Source organism: Myotis yumanensis, unplaced genomic scaffold (assembly GCF_028538775.1).
Source record: "Myotis yumanensis isolate MYYU_CA2020_CCGP unplaced genomic scaffold, mMyoYum1.0.hap1 SCAF_4, whole genome shotgun sequence".
NCBI lineage: Eukaryota > Metazoa > Chordata > Mammalia > Chiroptera > Vespertilionidae > Myotis > Myotis yumanensis.
In genome coordinates this window covers 9,492,690-9,513,751 of record NW_027223755.1, presented here as the reverse complement: position 1 = coordinate 9,513,751, position 21,062 = coordinate 9,492,690, and the positions used below count along the sequence as shown (strand labels likewise).

The 21,062-nt window shown below is 45.6% G+C and overlaps 1 protein-coding gene across 3 annotated transcripts in view; it reads right to left on the bottom strand.

Moving 5' to 3' along the window:
* GHR (growth hormone receptor) overlaps positions 1-21,062 on the bottom strand; it is a 194,289-nt gene that overhangs the window by 89,545 nt on the left and 83,682 nt on the right. For all 3 annotated transcript variants that reach the window (XM_070411853.1, XM_070411855.1, XM_070411854.1), the window contains exon 2: positions 18,283-18,363. In XM_070411853.1, coding sequence (XP_070267954.1) covers positions 18,283-18,363 — 81 coding nt within the window. The remainder of the gene's footprint in view (positions 1-18,282; positions 18,364-21,062) is intronic.

Genomic DNA, 21,062 nt, shown 5'->3' with positions numbered 1-21,062 from the left:
TCTGCTATTCGCAGCGCCACGTGCTCGGGCTTTTTTTAGTCACACAGTTTGCACCTTCCTTCAGATTTGGCTGTGATCCCGGCCCTCTGGTCAGATGTGCTTCGCGGCCTGGCAAGAAAGGCCCTTTGAGGTCAGTGGGGCCTCGCGGAGGAGGGCGCAGAGCGGGGAGTCTGGGGAGAAACACCCGAGGCATGTGGGCCCGAGGGGGACCGTGCCCCTGGGCTGTGACTTCCATGGGCGTTTGTGAGTGTCACCCGCAGAACGTGCAGCCCCTGAAACCGAGGGTTGGTGAAGGAAGACAAGTGCGCTCTTCACAGTCCACTTCCCTCCGAGAGCGTGATGACATCACCCATTAGATCCCTGGCCCAGCGGTCCCCATTCATCACCGAGCCCACTCCGTCTTCCCACACAGAGACCCACCCATTTGTCCCAATGTTAAACCATTTCTTAGGAAAAAAGCTTTCTGTTGTCCTAAAGCCCTCGACTGCTGGAGAGAGTCACGTTAGCTGAAAAGTATACCAAGAGCGTGGCCCCTTCTAAAGGCTTTCACTGACAATTCTGAAGCTGGAAGGAGGAGAAAATGGGGGGCAGGGTAGAGGGGAGGGAAGCAAAGTGGGGTGAGGGAAGGCAGAGGAGGAGGAAGGGCGGAAGACATCATCCATATCCCACCGGACCCTATGGCTCAGTTCTCTCTCTTGAGTTTTGTAACCATGATCGCTGACATCTGCTGAGCTTTTGGTGCCATATGGATCTGAATGCGCTTACATGTATTAGCTTATTTAATCCTCACAATCCTCTATGCTAGGCACTGCTATCATCCCCCTTGACATCTGAGGAAACTGAGGCAGAGAGAGGGGACACTGCTGTCAAGGCTAAAAGAAGAGTGAAAAACTACCCACATAAAAGGGTAAACTCTGTGTGTGTATCCATCCCCCACAGGATCCTACGTGATCGCTATATCTGCATGAGTTTATCCTGGTTTTGGTGTTTGGTCTATGGGTTCTGCTCTCTTGGTTGATATGAATAACTAAGTTTCACCACAGCTTATAGGAGTCTACAGCATCTCCCTTGTCCTATCTCTTCTCAACTTTTGTGGCATCCGTTTGTGGCTGTTGCTGTCCTCGCCTCCTACCCGACCGTACCCACCTGCCAAGTTACCTTGGCGAAACAGTTTTGGATGCAGGAGCGTTAAACCGAGGAATTGGGAACTGTGCAGAGATGCACTGAGGATTAAACATCAACAAAAAGAAAAGCTGAGTGATCTTACTATGAAAATAGTCTCATGAGACTTAACGTCCTTTACTGTGAATGCTATTATTTCTTTCCTCCTAAGTAGAAGACTACAGAGTCTCTGTGGGGAGAGGGGAGCACAGGACAGAAGCCCTGTGGGCTTCCCATCAGCCAGCCTGAACTCTAAGCTCCAGCTTCGGGCTCTCTGCGTGGCGCACCGCAATCTTCCCCGCTGCCCGGGAAAAAGCGGGTGGGCTACAGGCGCCTGCTGGGGTCTCGGAGGGGTACAAGGGGGGCCCATCACCTAGGTGTCCATTACACTGCTAACACTGCGTTCATGTCTGTCCCTTTCTCCTGGTAACCAAACACTTCCAAACTGTAAGGATTAAATGAACACACCCTCTCATGTTTTTGCAAGATTTGGAAAGTCCACAAGGTTGGGAGAGGTAGGGAAGAACACCCTTTTTTTTTTTTTTTTTTTTTTTTTTGCAAGAGGAGGAATGTGGGTAGGTGAAAGAGAAAGAAATGAAGGACAAGGAAGCAAAAATATCCCAAGAATAATCTTTTCCGGGTAAATTTCTGAAACCCAGAAATAAGCCATAAACAGATGCTGAGGTCTTCCGTAAGCTCTGTTCTAAATGTAAGCTGTGTGCACAGTGTCCGAGCAGCCTGGGGCTAGTGATTTCTCTCATAGCTGTGTTCTGTGGGCATCTCTGTGAGACCTGCACCCACCAGCTGGGACCCGTCACCCCCCCCCTCCCCCCCACCCCAACCCGCAGTGCTGCCATTGAAATCGTTTGCTGCTTGCCAGCACCTCCACTAGAGGGCAGCAGGTGGAAGGGAGAGGATGTCAAAATAGATTAATGTGGGTGCTTGGCAACAGCAGCTGTCAAGGTGGGGTGCCAAGTAATGGGGGTGCACGGAGGCAAGTGAACTGAGCAGGAAGGATGAGCGCCTGAGTAATTACTGGTTTTCCATTTCTAAGTGAAGCTGAGGATGGAAAGAGGAGGTCAGCTTTAATAGAATGTTGGAACAAGGTTTCCCAAACCAGCTCATCTCAGACTCATGTGTGGAGTTTCCCTAAAATAAACAATCACAAATGCAAAACATACGAACAAGCAAGCTCCAGGCCTCACTCGAGGTCTTATGCATCAGAATCTCTGGGCGTGGAGCTTATGAATCTGTATTAAAAATACAAAAACAAATAAACAACAACAAAAAAGCCTTCCAGCTTATTCTGAGAAACAACCAAGGTTGGTCCCATTGGATGTTTGAGGTCCCTTCCAGCTCTCAGAAGACTCATTACACTAACATAAAATATGCCCGAAGCAACCTTCAGAGAGATGGTAGACTTGTCTATCCTTCTATCAACCCTTCGCTGGAGAGAGAATGGGCCGAAGTAACTAAAAGTGCTCGATTGTGAATTGTAATGTTCGGAGCGTTATTTCAGACTCACACTCTCAACTTTTCAACCCAAACAGTCAGCCTGTAAGTAGGAAGGTTAAACCCCATTTACAGTTGGGGAACCAAGTTCCAGCAAGGCTGCCTTAGGGTTGAGTCTATGCCATGGCCATTGACTTTGGTTTATTCCATCACAACATGTGGGGTCTTTTCAATTCTGTTCTTAACCCGGATATATACACAATTAGACACAATCAAATAATTTACTGGACATCTAAGAATGATGCCAAGTCCCAGTTACACACAGAGCAGGAATGGAGACAGAAATAAGAGAGAGCCGTGATGGCAAGGCCAACACACCCACCCCACCCGTGTCTGCTGGTGCTCCAGGAAGCCTGGGAAACGGTCAGTGGTCATTTGTGAGTGAGACACAGGAATGAGGGTGAATAAATCGGGGGTCTCACTTCTGTGGCTGCTTGCCACATGGGATAGCAGAGTGATTTCATAAGGGTCTTGTCTCCACCTAATCCACACATTTCAAAATCCTTCTGCTGCTGACCACTGTGCTGTGAGGATGCCACTCGGCATGCTCCTGAAGACATGTCTGACTTGGCAATGTCCCCAAACAGTTTTTCCAGGAGATTCCAGCAGCAAGGTCCCTGGCTGGCAAGGCTGGCCACAGCAGAGTCTGCCTCTGGGCCCCACTCCTGCTGGTCACTGCTGGGCCAGGGCTTCCTCACCAGTAAACAGAGGGTCGGTGCCGCAGCCTCCAGACAGACCCCAAGTTTAGTGTCAGGTTATTTTGCATTGGTTTCTAACATTTCAAACCTGGGATTTTCATATAAAATACTTGAAGTCAACTTTGGGGTACATTCCAATGAGCCCTTCCCACCCTCTAACCTACTAGATAATTTAATTATTGTTGTATAGCCTGTCTGCCTCACGCTCCCATATGTCATTTTAAAACACACTCACACACACACACACACACACACACACACACGCTGCTTAGCGCTCAAGAAATTTTGTTGGATAATTGACTCCTGGTAATTTTATGAAAAACATATTTTTTTCCAAATAGGGAGTCTGAAGACAATCAACTCAAACCAGCGGTTCTCAACCTGTGGGTCGCGACCCCTTTGGCGGTTGAATGACCCTTTCACAGGGGTCGCCTAAGACCATCCTGCATATCAGATATTTACATTACGATTCATAACAGTAGCAACATTACAGTTATGAAGTAGCAACGAAAATAATTTTATGGTTGGGTCACAACATGAGAAACTGTATTTAAAGGGCCAGAAGGTTGAGAACCACTGGCTCAAACCATAGATAAGATATGAATATATCTAATAAATTTCTGATTTATAAGTCATAACACAGACTAGGTTTTATAGGGCACTGCCAAATAAGGGCTATTGATACATGCGTATGCCCATATATGTATGTTCATTTCTCATAAATATAATCAAACTGAGATTTAAAAATGGTGGGGACATTTTCACAAAGATTCTGAATGTACCACAAGATCCACCTGTCAGCTCTTTGTCTGTTTCACTTGCGATACTTGAAAAAACAGCATGGCAAGATTACTCCAAAGGCATGTGACAGTGCGTGGAATGTTCTATATTAATGTAACCTTCAATAGGGAGATGGATTTCTCCAGTGCTAAAAAGGCAGGTCTTAGATGGAGGAAATTTAATCTCACACCAATGATATTAATTTCAAGAGCTGGCTTTGCAGCGATCACACTCTCCACACATCTGAATAGATGGTCATGTCTGTCTCTCAGTCCCCCCCCCCCCCCCCCCCCCCCCCGGTAGCTTTTAATTCTGGAAGCAAAGGGACAGGAAGCATCTGGTGGAGGCACTCAGTGTGGCTGTGTGTTCATGGGGACTTGGTAGCTGATGTTAAGTGGCTGCATTCCTCATAAATAAGCGTGAGTGACAGATTGCAAGGGTGCCCTTCTAAAACGAGGTGACTCATAACCTAACAACCCCTGCTCTATGCACCCTAGGAGGACACAGACCAAGTAAACCTGCAGGGCGGACTTAGAGGGGAGGTGCTGTGGTCTGTAATGTACATGTGGCTCCATCGGGCACGCCGGCTTTTAGAGGGAGTTTCCTTGTTAATGATTATGATGCAGAACACCCTGGTCCTTTCAGGATGGTCAACCCAATCTCCGTGGGACTAGCAGGTAGTCACTTCGGCACAATTATTTCTATCTGAGTGTACAACGTCAGATTTAGTCTATTACAGGTGATCATGGAGCTAAGCACATTTTTTTTTTTTTTAATCAAGAGACCCAAAGTGAGCTGATCAAGGTCGCCTTGAAGAATATACTCCGGACTGAGCTTCTGCTTGGACACGGTGTTCTCCGGTGTCGCTGCGACTCTACTTCAGGAGGTCTGGGTTGGAGTTTTTATCTTTATCTTACTGTTTTTGTTTGACTGTTTGCTATCACCAGAGCAGGTATGAAAAAGGACAGGGGAAAAGGACAGATGTCTGTGACAACTTCAGTTCTCAAGTCACTCATTCAGATTTCAGACGCTTGAAGAGCAGTCCTAAAGAAATGATAGCACCGTCATCTGTGCTGAACAGCCTGCCAGCAGGCACCTTAATATTTGTGGCAAAACGGCTCGAATACATGGCATCTCATGATAAGGACTTAGCCCCAATTAGTCAACTAGTAATTGCTACAGACTGGCTCTCTGGTCCAACTGGTTTTCTATGGTTTGGCTCAAAGGCAGCCCCTCCTTTCTTGGGGCTCCCATCACGTTTGTGCATGTTACATACATGTGCTCATTATATGATGTCTCATATGATCTCTCTCTTTCTCCTACCCTCTTTTTTTACCTGGCAAACCTTGAAGTCTCTCAAGGTTTATTTATTTATGGGTCTCTAGCACCCAGCACACAAAGGTCTTAGATGAATAAACAAAGGAAACCGCGGAAAGATAAGGGGTGTACTGTTACTATCTGTCTAAATATTGGTTTAACTTTTAAAACTACTAAAACATGCTTATCTAATTTGACCCCTTCAACAACTGAGGGCCCTGTCATGTCAACATGCAGTCACCGGATCTAGACCTGTGGTTCCCCACTGGGGGCCATTTGTCCCCCAGGGAACAGTTAGCAATGTCTAGAGATGTTTTGGTTGTTACAGCTGAGGGTGCTGGGTGCTACTGGTATGCTGCTGGTGCACCCTAGGGGGTAGAGGTCATGGATGCTGCTACTAACCACATTACAATGCACAGGACACCTCCCATCACACATACACACACACACACACACACACACACACACACACACACAGAGTTATCTGCTTATAATGCCTATATATATATATATCCTATAAGAAATTATGCAGTGCACCATATAAAACCACTTCTTGCATTCATTCGTCTTCCTCAAACATATGCAAACAAACTGACCAAAACCCCTGGGAAGGGCAAGCTCATGGTTAGATTACTAACTGCTGACCCTGGATGAACATTTGGTTCCCCAACCCTGTGCCTTCAGGGTGTAGCACCTGGTACCTCCATGCACTGGAAGCAGGAGGAATTCACTATCTGAGGTATTTCAGGACATTTACAGCATCCGCTGTTTGTGATGATTAAAGCTCCTAGGAGGACAGCTAGAGAGAACCAGGTAAATGTAAATATCAGCTGTTTAAAGGGAAGCCCAGGGTTAGATACTGGCAAGTCAATTCCATCTTTTGTCTTTGAGAAAACCTTACTTGAGTGGTTGGGAGCAAGCAGGAAGTGAGGGGACTTTGTTTTTGCTTTTGTAAGTTAAGTGTGTTGGGGTGACATTGGCTACTACGATTATATAGGCTTCAAGTGCACATTTCTAAGATACATCATCTGTATATTGCATGGTGTGCCCACCCTTCTTAAATCTTGATGGCTGCAACTCACCAGATTATTCTAGGTACACAAGCCAGTGCTAAATTCAGATGACTGGTGCTTCCATTGTCCCAGCACGCTCCCCCCACTACCCCCCCGCACCATCCCCCTTTCTAGGAAGGCAGCCTGAGCTAGTTTGCTTTGGCAGCTGCATTGTAACAGTTGAGTTACATTATGCATGCAACCAACTAAATAACAGTCAAGTCTCTTAGAGGACTTGCTGTAAGCCAGGACTTCCACTTCCTTCATTTGTGAAATTGATTAAAAAAAAACAACCAGGTAGACACAGGACTTTACATTTATCCCTATCAACGCCCCCTGGGTGTTCTGGCCCCCGGTGGTTTGGACTACAGGAGGCTGTCAGGATATTCTGAATGCCCGTCCGTCAGGGAGCACCTTAGCTGCCCTGGGCTTTGCTTCCGCTGCAAGTTGGGTTAGCCCGCCTTCCTTGTCTTCACTTGAGTAACTGACTAAAAACCCAGCGCAGGAGACGAAGGTCTATCGCCAGGGCTTGGTCAGAAGGAGTCCCTTGCAGAGGTCCACCTCCATATCCAGGAATGACAGAAAAATATGTTTGGAGTTGAAAGGGGCAGACTCAATTTTTCTCTCTGTCAGGTTTTATTAATAGACGAGCAACTGAGTCTAGAGAAATGAAGAGCTTTTGCCCCAAACCACAGAGCGGCTTCCTGACAGAGCCCAGGTTCCTGGATTCATGGCCCAGAGCTGCTAACTGGTTGATGTTTCTTCCCATCACCCATTCGATGGGATCACCAGTGGCAAAGAAGGCATCCTGATTGGTTTTTGTTGTTGTTTTTATTTTTCAATAATTTATTTTGTTTTTGTTGATAGTATTACAGATGTCCCCTATTTTCCTGAGCTCCCTTTCCCCTTTCCACCCAGCCCCTGCCCCATCCCAGGCCTTCCCCACACTACTGTCTGTGTCCATGGGTTATGCATATATGATGTTCTTTGGTTAATCTCTTCCCATCCCCCTTCCCTACCCCCCTGAGATTCATCAGTCTGTTCCATGCATCCATGCCTCTGTGGACCTATTTTGTTCATCAGTTTATTATTTCGTTAGATTCCACACATAAGTGAGATCATGTGATAGTTATCTTTCTCTGACTGGCTTATTTTGCTTGACACAATGTTCTTTGCTGACAATTTGCCTTTCTCCTAAAAGAGCAACACAAAAAAGAAATTCCAGTGAATGGAGGACTTTTATTTTCCTGAGCGTGGTTTCACTCCCACTAATTCATGTGCACAAATCCCATCAGAAAAAAATGGTATGAGAACAACATTATGCCCAACTCAAGTCCTCTGGACAAATTAGGGAATGTTAGTCCTATGAAGATGGGCTAAGCTTTGGACAGGGAGGTATAGATTTAGAAACAAGCAAAAGCTTACAGTGCAAGAGTGAGTGTGTGTGTAGTATAATTCTGCTAGGACAGCTTCTGCGTTCATGAATAATCCATAAATCATGCAGAAAAGAAAATCGAGAGTTGATCCCATAAGGCGGGCCTGGCCCCCCCTAGAAAGATGGGGAAAGCCTGGTAGCGAAGGGGCTGAGGGAGCCTGGGGGTGTGGTTCAGCAGCCCAGCAGGTACTGTTTATAAAGGTGTTTATTTCAAAGGTGAAGCCATGGCTTCTATCCCCACAAACCTGGGCTCCTGATTTAGCCTCAAGAAGAGATGCCCACTTACTTTGAGGAAATTACCTATAGCTTGTAAGTTTTATATATCACATGTACATACCCATAAGCAAATAACATGTAAGTTTGATATATCATAGCTACATATGCCCATATATAACATATATATATATATATATATATATATATATATATATATATATATAGACACACACACACACAAATATAACCCCTCTACATATATATAATATGAAATAATGAGGCTCACACTGAAAGTCTAAGTGCTCCATTAAACTTAAAGAATCTGCATCTTAGGGGATTTATAGAAGAAGTTCACAAAATCACCACCTGTCTTTTTGACACAACCATGATTCTTTAGCTTCATCGTGTAAAACATGACCATGTGACACCAAATGCAGCTTCCACACATCAGCTAAAAGGCCCACAGAGCTGAGCGCTACAATAGTCCACCAGCACGGGAACCGGACACAGAGGCAGTGCAGTGTCAGACTGCTTGGGGTCAGATTGCCTGGGCTGAACTCGTGCTTGAACTTGCCGTCACCAGTTATGTAAATTAGTTACATAATTATTCTTGGTGCCCTTACCTAAAAACAAGGTAATAATGAACTTTCCTTTTAGCACTGCTGTGGGAATTAACTGAGGGATTAACTATAAAGGAGGTGCAACTGGATCCACTAAATTGTTCTAGTATTATTGCTGTAAACTGGTTTTAATTCTGTCTGCCACATCCCCAGTGCACCTGGTGGCCAAGCTGAGGGACTGTGCCTCACAACCTCTTGGTGTCCTCTCTGTCACAGGGCAAATGTCCAATGAATGATCACTGACCGACTCACCAGTATCACCCCAGCGTCAGTCATCTCACTGCAGACCCACCTGCTGTATTGATCGGATTTAAATTTATTAGCATTAGAAGCACAAGAACTAGATCACTAAGGTTTTAGCCACCCTACCTTCTGAACATTCACCATTAAAACTACTAATATAGTAGTCCTCTTACTTTATACAAGTTTATGCCATTGTGTCTTATTCCTATTGCTGAAAACATCTTAAACAGTAGAATCCTCCTCCAGACAGTTGTCTGGACTCATTATTTAAACTACTCTAGCTTCCATAACTTCCTTATGCAACGGAGCTGCTTCTTTTAGGCATATATTGCTATAAATGCTATTCCACACGTCTGTTTAGTTTGCATGTCTGTTTAAGCCTCAGGGTGTGCAGTAACCCAACTTGGAGCCAATAGAAGTTACCAATAGAAGCCAAGAGAAGTTATTGAAAAAGCGTGTGCCTTTTCTATGGGATCTCAACAAGTGGATTACTGGTGTTTCCTCCCTAATGGCTTTAAACAATTACTCTCCTCCCCTTGAACAGATGAGAGCACTGAGGCCAGAGAGTGTAAGAAACTACCAAGGCTGGTGCTGCCAATGCTGTCAGCGCTTTGCTGACAATGACACCGTAACCATTTCTGTGCACAGATGCCCGTGTGCCTTTGCCCCCAGCACCTGGCACTGTGTCTCTGCTGGCTGTCCTGGGCCGCTAGAGCCACCTGAACCTCCACTTGGAGAATGGAGAGGGTGTAGGAACCTGCATCCTCCTGGGGTCAGGCCTGATCTGGACAACTTGAAACACTGCTTCCAAAGGCACTGAGACAGATACCCGCCCCCCTGCCACCCAGCCCAAGGGACACGACTGGATCGCGCATCCTTGCTTGGTGTCTCCACCCATCTCACTTCCCTAGTCCCAGATCAGTTTCTCCCTGGAACATTTTTCAATAATTTACTTTCATTTGGATCCTTGTCTCAGCATCTGGTTTCTGAGGAACTCAACCTAAAAAAATGGCAGAGCTGGGACTCAAACACAACTCTTACAAAGTCCAAGATTGATGCTCTTGACTGCTTTTTTAAAAAAAATATATATATTTTTATTGATTTCAGAGAGGGAGAGGAATAGAGAGATAGAAACATCAATGATGAGAGAGAATCATTGGTTGGCTACCTCCTGCATGCCCCCTACTGGGGATTGAGCCCACAACCTGGGGATGTGCCCTTGATTGGAATCAAACCTGAGACCCTTCAGTCCGCAGGCCGACGCTTTATCCATTGAGTTAAACCAGCTAGGGCTTGACTGCTTTTCCTGACTGTGGCAGAGGAGAAGGAAACAGGAATCTGATATGACCGGTATAGAGACCTGCTTTCTGGCCTACGCCCCACTCATTTCTGTGGGTTCTCTGAGCACCAGCCAAGGCCACCTGACCAGCTTCTCCTTCTCTCCATGGCTCTTCCATGGCTCTCTATGCCCTCCCAGTCTAAGCTGCTGGCTGCTCCAAGGAAGTGAGAGCTATGGGTGGGGTCACAGCAGCAGGGGACATCAGGCATAACCAAGTCAAATGCAGAGCTAACTGAGCTCCTGGCCACTAACTGCAGAAATCAATCAGTAATCTACACAGACATTACTGAATGCCAAGTGTGGGCTCAGTGGTGGTCACAGTCGCCTTACTTCATCTTTGCCTTCCAACTTCTGCATTAAGGCATTAGTTGACCCACTCTCAACCAACATATTGAAGAAATCACCCCCCCCAAATTCAACATGGAATAGTTTCATTTTAAATACAACTCATGCTAATGAAAGTGCCTAAAATCCTTCTATTTTTTTGTCTTTAATATCCTCCTATTTTCTCCTTAAAGTAAGTTTTTTACACCTCAGAATACAGGTGTAAAAGCATCCATCTAATGAAATAAGACAGTGGGGTTACAGTGAGGAGTAGCCATCCTTTTTGACTTTTACACTCACAGTTCCATAAATGTGAGTTTGACATGCACATATGGCCAGGAGATAGAGGCACAGAAGTTCATCTACCTCCTTCCATTCCTCGACAAGAGCTTTTCAGGAAGCCAGGCTTAGACATAGCTGCACGGGGAACAGAGAGCTGGTCAACCGTGCTTATGAGGTTCAGAGTGAATGCCCACACAGTGTGGTGCTGGCAAGCTCAGAGGGGAAGTCAGGCACAGTCATATAACAGCGTGCAAACCCAGCCAGGGGTGTCTGAGCGTGGCACATAGGGTGCTTCGCTGCATTCCATTCCCTGAAAGCTGATCTGGCCAAACAGGGCCCCGACACTAGGCAGGGCTCTTTGACTTCCCCATCTCTCTGTTGCCCTACCGTCATCACAACACATCCTTCATTAGCTATTGTTCAGAAAAGCTTGGTGCCTCTTGCTCCAACAAAGAAAGCAGCTGGGTCAGTGGCTGGGTATAAGAAGAGATGTCCTACATGTTAGGCAGCCACAAAACAGTCCTTTCCTAAAAAAAATGACCTCTCATTTTTGGAGAAGCCAAGGGTCCCCAAAATACTGCATGGTAATATCACCAATTCAATCTCCACTAATGTGAACCTATTAATACCAGTACATACACATGGCAATCTAGAGGCCAAATATTCTACTCAATATTACTTCTCCTTACACAAATTTCCAGTGTTCTACTGTAAGATTAGGGGACACACAAAATACCAGTGTTTCTCATATTCAGATATTAATAAATGAAGGATTATATAAATATAACTTGGGCTCTTAATTTTGAGAGTTTCGTACTTTAAGATGGGCTCTCATTGGAAAATTGGAAAGATCTGCTATTCAAGGAATGGGGCTGGGAAAACTGAACCAGCTATTTATGTAATTCCTAATCAGGGTCTTTCATAATCTCAAGCTCAATGTCCAAAGGGGCAGAGAAAACTTGGATTTGAAGTCTGCAGGCCTCATGATACCTCACTATGTCTGTCAATATTTGAGGAAATTTAATCAGGTACGTGGGGCACAGATAAAGGTGCTGCCCACCAGGGTGGCGGTGGTGCTGGGTGACTGGTTCGTTCAATGCAGGATGATGGCCCGTGGCTGGTGCACAGGGTACAGAGTTCAGTCACCTGGGCAAAGGTTGACAAGACTTAGGCTGGGCATCAGCCTCCCTGGCATTGGTGGGGAGGGCAAAGTTCTGGCGCTAGTGGCATCTGAAGTACATAGTAGGAAAATGAGATCATTCCCTCAACAGGGAAAGTCCATTAGTTAGGGCTTAGGGTAGGACACAGGGATGCTTGGGGCTTCTTTGAGGGCACTGGTCCTGGCTTCTACAGTGTACAGCTATTTCCAGACCCCCCCCTCCCCCTGCAATGGAAAGGGATGCTAATTCAACCCAGCCCTGCTCTAAGACTAGAGATAGAGAGCATCAATGACAATTGTGGAGTATGATTGGGAAAGTCCCAGGTCAGGATGTAGATGCTGGTTCATTCATTCACTTAATAAATCAATAAGGATCTACTCTATATGACAGAATGCTAGAGGATATGGATACAGGGATGCAGAAAACATCCTCATAGATTTAAATGTCTAGTGAGTTTTAAATCCAAAATAATTTATGACACAGGGTATGCAGTGGTCATTTTGTCAATCACTTGAAAAATGACATTGCATGTATTTCAAGCTCAGTCCAGACTTTGTCACACAACTTGGAATGCAGATGTCCTGACAACTTCATTTAGAAGAGGGGGATGAGTCACTTAGTTACCGTGCAGGCCTAGCTGACCTCCCGGATTCTGCCCAGTGCACAGCTCTGCTTCTCCCAACTCATCCTACACATATTTTATTGCATTCAATGAGGTAACACATACTGTGGGGGTGTATGTCATAAATGTTCACTGACTTCATGGGGAGGAAGCTCAGGCCGGTGTCTGGGCTGTGGCCCCTCAGTGCACAGCAGCCTAAAGCCATACCAGGGCCACACTGTAGAGGTGAGCGACGGCTGTGGGACCCGGGCTAGGTGCAGGTGGGTGTTCTATTGTGTAAAATAAGGGTGCTTGGGTTCTCTGCTGTCATCAGACTCAGTACGTTTCCTCCTCCACAGAGCTGTTGCGTGCAAGAACCACCGCACTGCTAATCGGCTGAGCTGTGCTCCAGGACTTCACTGCATTAAAAGTGAGTCATTGCTGATGTTGAGAGCATCAACGAAAAATGTGGAAACCTAGCACTGGACGGAGTAGGAAAGCTGAAAGTTCCTGAAGTCAACATCCACACGGAATTGGACTCTAAGCACTGGTGATGCCGTCTCTTCAACATCTGTCTGTGATCATCTATTTTTCACCACCATGGTCACACTTACATCATCTCTCTCCTGACCTATTACACCCATCTTCCTCTAAATCCATCTCCTTCAAATTCATTTTCATTCTATTACCAGTATGAGTTCCAAAGTGAAAATCAAACAGTATTAGTATCCTGCTTAAAACTCTTCCATAACCTAAGGGGACCAGAATTAAAATGTTTTTTTGCTTTGTGTGTGTGTGTGTGTGTGTGTGTGTGTGTTTTGTTTTGTTTTGTTTTTCTTTGTCTTTCTTCTCTTTTACAGACCATGAACTTCTTAAAGGAAAACACAAATATAAAATTCCTCCTTGAATCCATTACAGTGCTCGGTAAAAACTTGCTGAAAGAGTGTTCTGTGTTATTATCTCCAAAGGTCTAAGCTCATGTCTTCCATTGGCACCAGACAGACAAGACCAGAAGCTCCATAACCTGGCCTGCTATGGCCTGCTGAAGTCCGATGTCAAAGCTGTTTGTGATACCAGGAGGACCAGGTGATGCGGGGTTGCTGATATGCATGGACTCATGCCCTGGCACTAGAAGACTCTGTAAGATTGCTCCTGGCCTCCTGGCGACAGGAGAGACAGCAGCAACCTAAAACTGTGTGGTGTCTCCGTCATGTCCGGTGAATGGGAAGCCTTGGATTGTTTGTTTCTCCTTGAAAATATTTAATAGGCACACTCTTTTCTGTCTCCCCACTACAGCCATGGCTCAGATACTTGCTGGAAATAGATCCTGTATGTCTTGGCAGCTGCTCAGGGCTCCATGAGCTACAACTGTAATGGGGCAGGGTTTATTTAGAAAAATAGATGTTTCTTCTATTGAGCCATTATTTCTGATCTGTTTGCAATGAGAACAAAAGTGTCTCTTTTTTCATACAAGTGCTGTGTCAGTTTGCATAGGTTTAAGGGAAATGCCCAAAGGTATACAGAGAACATTGTTTTGGGGATCCTGGTTCCTTCAGGACATGGCATCTCACTCTTAGTATACGTTTCTTATCTTGAGAGGACTAAACAATAAAGAACCTTTAAATCTTTAGAGTGGTAAGATAATAATTATGTGCTTTGCCTGCAAGCCACTATATATATATATATATATATATATATATATATATATATATAAAATATTTAATATAACATTTATATATAATGTATGGATAGACATACACATATACATATATTATACATAAATATTATATATGCTGTATATAAATATTAGACACATACACACAAATGTTCTATGATGAGCTTAGCACTTATGGCTGGCCTACAACTCTGAGAAAAACCATGACTTGCAGGATATGGCATACACTTCCTCTCTCGTCTCTTCCTCTCCAAATACTAGCCATGCTGAAGGCCCAGCAAGTCTTACCTTCTCCACGAAGCTTTCACCACCTGTAGGCCTTCTGTAATTTAACTCCAATCTATTGACCTAAGTTTACTTCCAAAGGGAATAGTTACAAATACAGTGCTCATGTACCACACACTCTGGTCAAATTAATCCTATGCCTTCCACAAAGTAGAGGCTCAAAACATATCTGTTGGATACTGAATGTGTGAACTGGAACCGTGCATTGCCTGGAACAGCGCCCTGTCCAGAGTAGAAACCCAGCTACTCTAGAACCTGCTCTCTGTGCCACCTCCTGTCGATTCCTGCACACGTCTGTCCATGCTGCTCCCTTATCATATCAGCTTCTCCTATATTCCAGCTTTTGTGAAGTTCTCTTTACTTCACTACAGCCAGAAGTGACCTTCCTCGCCTCACTCGTAAAGACTGCAGTTTGGGCTACTATTTCCATAGTTAATCAACATTGCCTCCTACTGTAATTCTTTTAAAAATATATTTTTATTGATTTCAGAGAGGAAGGGAGCGGGAGAGACAGAACAACAATGATGAGAGAGAATCTTTGACTGGCTGCCTCTTAAATGCCCCTTATTGGGCATGTGGCCTGACCAGGAATCAAACCGTGACCTCCTGGTTCATAGGTCAACATTCAACCACTGAGCCACACTGGCAGGGCCCTACTGTAATTCTTTGGGTATATTCTAATCTCTTAACTCATGGTAAGCTTCTTGAGGGAGAATCACTATATTCCTCGGAGCCCTAAGTGCAATCTTTGAAAACAGAAAGCTCTGAAAAGATATCCGTACATCGAATTTGTTGAACTAACTAGTCTGGTCCACCTTGATTCTTTTTCAGAGCACCTTCACCATTAGCATCCTTCACACCATCCCTTTAAGCTCTACAGTCTCTCATTAATTTCTAGGAGTTCCTCACGTCCCGACTAGATGAACTTTCCAGGCAGGCCAGCTCCCGCCTTAGGTTGCTGAGGTGGGAGCATCCAGCAAAGAGCATGCTCAGGGGTGGGCTAACTGAAAATAGAAGAGATGAGACTCATTTCTAACAGGCACTCCTCGGAAGAAAATTTCCGTCCATCAAATCTGTAAACACATTCCTCATTAAACTCATCACCCAGAAGGGGCAGTTCTGAAGCGGCCAGTTGACAGTTCGACCCGTGAAGGCCCCTGGAAATGAGGCGCTGCCGGTCACTCCTGATTCTGGAATAAGAAATCTCCCCGAGACTATAACCTGCCATGAGGAGCAGGAGGAGAGACTTATGTGCAGGATGAAAGATGAGAGAGCATCTATTGCAACATGAGCTAAGACAATGGTGGCACTGTTCAGTGTTTAGTTCTTGTTAAATTTCCCATAGGGCAATTAGACTTAATAAAAAAGCCTCTCAGGGCCAGTATATTCCTAATTGCTCATCTGCCCAGGCATGAAAATCCCTGCTCAACACTTCACGTGCCAACCTTCCCCAGGCACACACATCTGTCATCTCCCTCCAGCTGCTGCTTCCCAGATCCCTCACCCAGCAGAGCACATCTCTGACTGACCAAACGGAATTCAAGTGAATGGGTGGTGAAGTACACTAGAGTTTGTTTTGTTTTTTTTCCATCCTCACCTGTATTTTTAGTCTACCTTATTCAATGAGAGAGGAAATAAAAATAAAATGATTTGGCTACAATCCGGCCTGGCAGAGAAAGAAACACATGGCCCATGGATGTTATCTGACATTTAATCCTCGTTCTGTCATGTGATCGCTTTGGATAAATCCATCAGATAAATGGCCAGAACGGCATACTCATGCTCAAACACGCCCATCCACACCTCCTTACAGAGACATCAGGCACCATCCCTGACAATCCCAGGCCGTTTTAAGGAAGAATTCTGGAGTAGCCACACACTTCAAAGGGATTTTGGTTAGCCCACTAAGAGGAAAAAGGAGCAGGAAGAAATCTGTCCCTTTGCTAAATTACTTACCATGTGTAAGTGTTGGCTGGCTGCCGGATTGGTGTTTACTATCAAGCATTGCATTTTCTCATGCCCTGCTCCTCCCAAACACAGAAACAACGCAAACCTAAAACTACCAGAAAGCAAAACCAAAAGGCACACACGGAGCCAGCTAATGGTGCTGTTTTCTCCACTTTCCTCATGAAGCTAAAGGTTTATGTCCAAGCTAAAATGTCAAAGCCGCTGAAATAGAGGCTCTTTGCAGCTTTTCTAGGTCAAAAGTGTAACTTGAGTTCGTCTTTCAGTGGGGATACATTTTTAAAGATACATCTTTAGAGATTTCATTTGCCATACTTTCCATTTCACAGGTTTTTAAAACTCCTCAAGCCTTGCCCAGTGGCGTGAAAGTCACCTTAATGAAGAAAGTCGAGAGTAAAGCGCCGTGACTTTGGAACAGCGCGGAGCCCGGCTGTAATGCCTTGGCTCGGAACCAGGGTCTAAAGCCGGCCCTGGGAAAAGCTGCTGAAACACGGCCTGCGATCCCTCCATGTCTGACTTGCACAATGTTGACATTATGACACCAGAGAGACCCAAAAATATTTCAAACAATTATGACTGCTTTTCTATAAATATTTCTCCATTGCTTTAAGAGATAAAGTAACATATTTTACCTTGCTTGTGTTCTTAGTTACCCTGGTCGCCCTCAGCAGCTCACTACTATGGATTTATTTTGGGCTCAAAGGTCAGGGAGGACTTCTGAGGGCACCACCTCTGCTCTGAAACTCATTTTCAACAGGAGCTGCCCGGTGAGCAGAGGGGCTGAGCTACTCTTAAAGCAGCCACTGCATGTGGCGCCACAAGCCTGGGAGATAGAGATGGCTTGTTCCCTCTGCAGACGCCAAAGCCGGGAAAACATCAAGTACAAGACAATCTCTGAAGAAGTTCCCCAACTCCTTCTGAGCACAGTTTTCTTTCTGGACAGAAAACTTCTTCTTTCTTCTTTCCATTACCCTTTCTTGGTCCAGTTATTTCTGCTCTGAGACATATGTTTGCATAGATGGACTTTTCCACCAGCAAACGAGTAAAACCAGGAAGAACTACAGGGATGGTCAAGCAGGCCCGGGTGTCTTTATTTCTGAGTGTCTTATTCACTATTTCAGGTGTCTTGTCCTTCAAACATAGCCAGATGGTCACCACCCAGAGAGTAAGAGGCAAAATGTATTTGAAACCTGCAATTTCCACTCTCAGAGAATATGACTAAGGGGCTTTAATTCTGAGCTCTGCAAATAGGCTATGGTATCCTTAATCACACAGGAGCTAAGTGATCAGTAGGTTAATAACCCCTCAGTGTAATGTCAGCGTCTTTCCCGGAGCCCGAGGACCAAGAGACCTGGTTTGCCTTCACATAAATGCCTGCAGCATGATTTGGGGGCATTTATTTTTGATGTGCAAACACCAGATGCCAAAGCTGGCTACTGTGTTTCCTGTAAAACACCCACAGAAAAGTCCTCTGAGTTTATGATTCCAAAGATACATTTCCTATTTGCCGCTACTTAAAACGTAACACATTTTGATGACATCATCCCAAGAACTTAGGTTTAACAAATAACGTTCACTGTTATTTCAAAACGCTGCAGGTGGGAACAGAGAACTCACCTTCACTCCCAGAAAAAGCATCACTTGAGCCAGCCACTGCCAAGGTCAACAGCAGCTTCCAGAGATCCATACCTGTAGGACCTGCAATCACACAAAAAAGCAGAAGATGAAGCCAACGCCAAGCAGACCATGATCACTAAATGCCGTTTAAAGGCTGTGGAAACCACACATTAGCTGACACGCATGGCAGTTCTGGAGCAAACCCTAGTCATCTTCCAGGGTCCCCGAGTCTCACAGTGTCATTCTTTTCCTGGGAGCCAACAGCAGGTTGTAATACATTTTCCTCCCCATGGTTGCTGCCCTCAGGAAGCACACGGACACTAGAGATCTTCATATCCTGGCCTGCAGCCATCGAACCACCCCACGACAAATGACCCCCACGCATTGTTCCTATAATGGGGCCAGTGTGGTTTGCTTTAATGGAACCAGGAAATATAAAAACCTTTCATCAGCTTCACCAAGCACAGGGCCATAAAATGAAAAGTAAAACAACCTACTGTAATCATAAAAGTTCTCCAGTGTGTTTCCCAGTGAACAAAAGAGCTCAATGAACACTCACAATACCCAGAACCGTGCTAACAAGCCATCCTAAGGAGGTTTAGCTGGAGGGTGGCAGAAAGGAGAGAAGCAAAAGAAAACAGAACCTGTGTCCTACCTCAGGGGCCTCCCCAGCATCCTCCTGGGGCTCTAAGGAGTTTTAGGAGGAATAAAGGCTCACAGAAGGAGAAGGGTCTGTTCATGCCTCTAGCCACTGGGAATCCCACGTGTGGCCACACCTTGACCCTCCAGTCTGATGAATGGCGGAGCAGATCAGCATGCCTGGCCAGCATCCACCTCTGCCCGGTAGAAATAAGCTTTGGGGTAAATAAACAAGGCATCCACTTCCAAGACCTCCCAAGGGGCGAGTTTGGGCTGATTTAAAGTGAACTCAGCAGACTGCCCTTTGGCGAGCTGTTGCTACATCTGACAACGAACTAACGCCAATATCTCCCTGAAATCACTGAGGCACCTGATCACCACACATGGAGCTCCACCAGGACCCTCCTGGCCTCATGCTGGTTACTGTGCACTCTCGGCAATAATGAAACAGCGCTGCTCACTACCCCGCACCAGGCAGACATGATGAACAAGAATGTTTTCATGGGTAATGGGATGGCGTGGTCCCCGGGAATGGCTGCATAGTTCTGAATCGGTATACAACGTCTCAGGGTTTATACTTGCATTTTCAGACAGTGGGTAACCCACCATTGTTTTTGTTCCGTATGCTTTTTTTTCTTAAATATATTTTTTATTGATTTCACAGAGGAAGAGGGAGATAGAAACATCAATGATGAGAGAAAATCATTGATCGGCTGCCTCCTGCACGCCCCTTACTGGGGATCAAGCCTGCAACCTGGGCATGGGCCCCTGACCGGAATTGAACCCGGGACCCTTCAGTCTGCAGGCTGACGCTCTATCCACTGAGTCAAACCAGCTAGGGCTGTTCCATATACTTTTGTGCTCTTAAAAAATTCTAAGAAAACACATCTCTACATACACCGTCTGAATACGGATTTGTGTGCCGACATGCACGAAGACCGCTCATACGCTGCCCCAGGGAGTCCTTCAGAGGACCGAGTGTGTATCTTAATTCTCCACCACTTCACCAGCTGTGAGATTTATGACATCCACGTTTTAAATTCCTAACCTGGTACGCTCTGCCCAATGTCCGTGCCTCATCCCCGTCTACGGTGCTAATGCAACCTCTGAGCATCTCCCCGTAGGTCCTCTGCTCCTTGGTGAATAGTCTCAAGCCTCAGCAGAAATGCAGAAAAAGGCTAATGACAAATATGTTCTAGGCTGAAAATGCCATCCTGTTGGTAATGGGATGTTTCCTTTAAATGTTTATTTTTTAAGTAGGGAACGCATTGAGGAGCTGCCCCGAAGAGTTCTTTCAGCCCTCATTCCTCACGCGCTTGGTGGCAGGGAAAGGAGCCTCCGGGGCACACCTCTCTTGATGTCCGGTTGCAGCAGAGATTCCCAATTCACAGGCCAGTGTTTTGCTTCCTAACTGAGTAGAGATAAAAAGAGGTGTGTGGTTCTCAGAAGGGTGCTTTCACTGGTTTGCAAGTCACCTCTCCAAACAACTCAAAGAGACTTGGCAGATGCCAGACACCTGTGAATTTTGCTTCAGGTGAATAGTTGTTGACCCCTTCCCATGGCCTGCACATGAACTTCACTTCTCCCAGGGGGTGTTGCTGGCTCTCTCCGACTCTCTTCATTCTAGCCTGCATTTCTCCCTTGGCCTTCAGGTGAACAGCTCCTGCTCCAGATATGCTAATTATCAGAGGAATTCTGCTTGAGGTTGGAGCTTTTGGTAAAGATTTCGGGGCCTCAAGACCAGATCAGAGCAGCAGGGGAACAAACAGATTTAGATATTTTGTGCTCTTCCTTGGGTCCCTGCTGGTGCCTGGATGACACACACCTCTTGCCCTGGCCCTCCTCCCTTCTCCTGACATAAAAGATGCCTGAAATCTGGGCTCTCTTAAGATGGATTTGCAGAAGCTATAAGGCATCCCTCCATCTTCTCCAGTTGGCATCGTCTCCATCAATAAACCGTTCCCTACTTCAAACTCTGACATTTTGAATATTGGCCTTTGAAGCATCCCGCACGAGAACCTTGAGCCTTGAGCCGGTAACAAACTGATTAGCACAATGCCTCTATGAGCCAAACATATCTCCATAGAAAACATTCCATCTCACAAAACAAATAGATCAGAATCCCCCCGAAGCAAAACGAA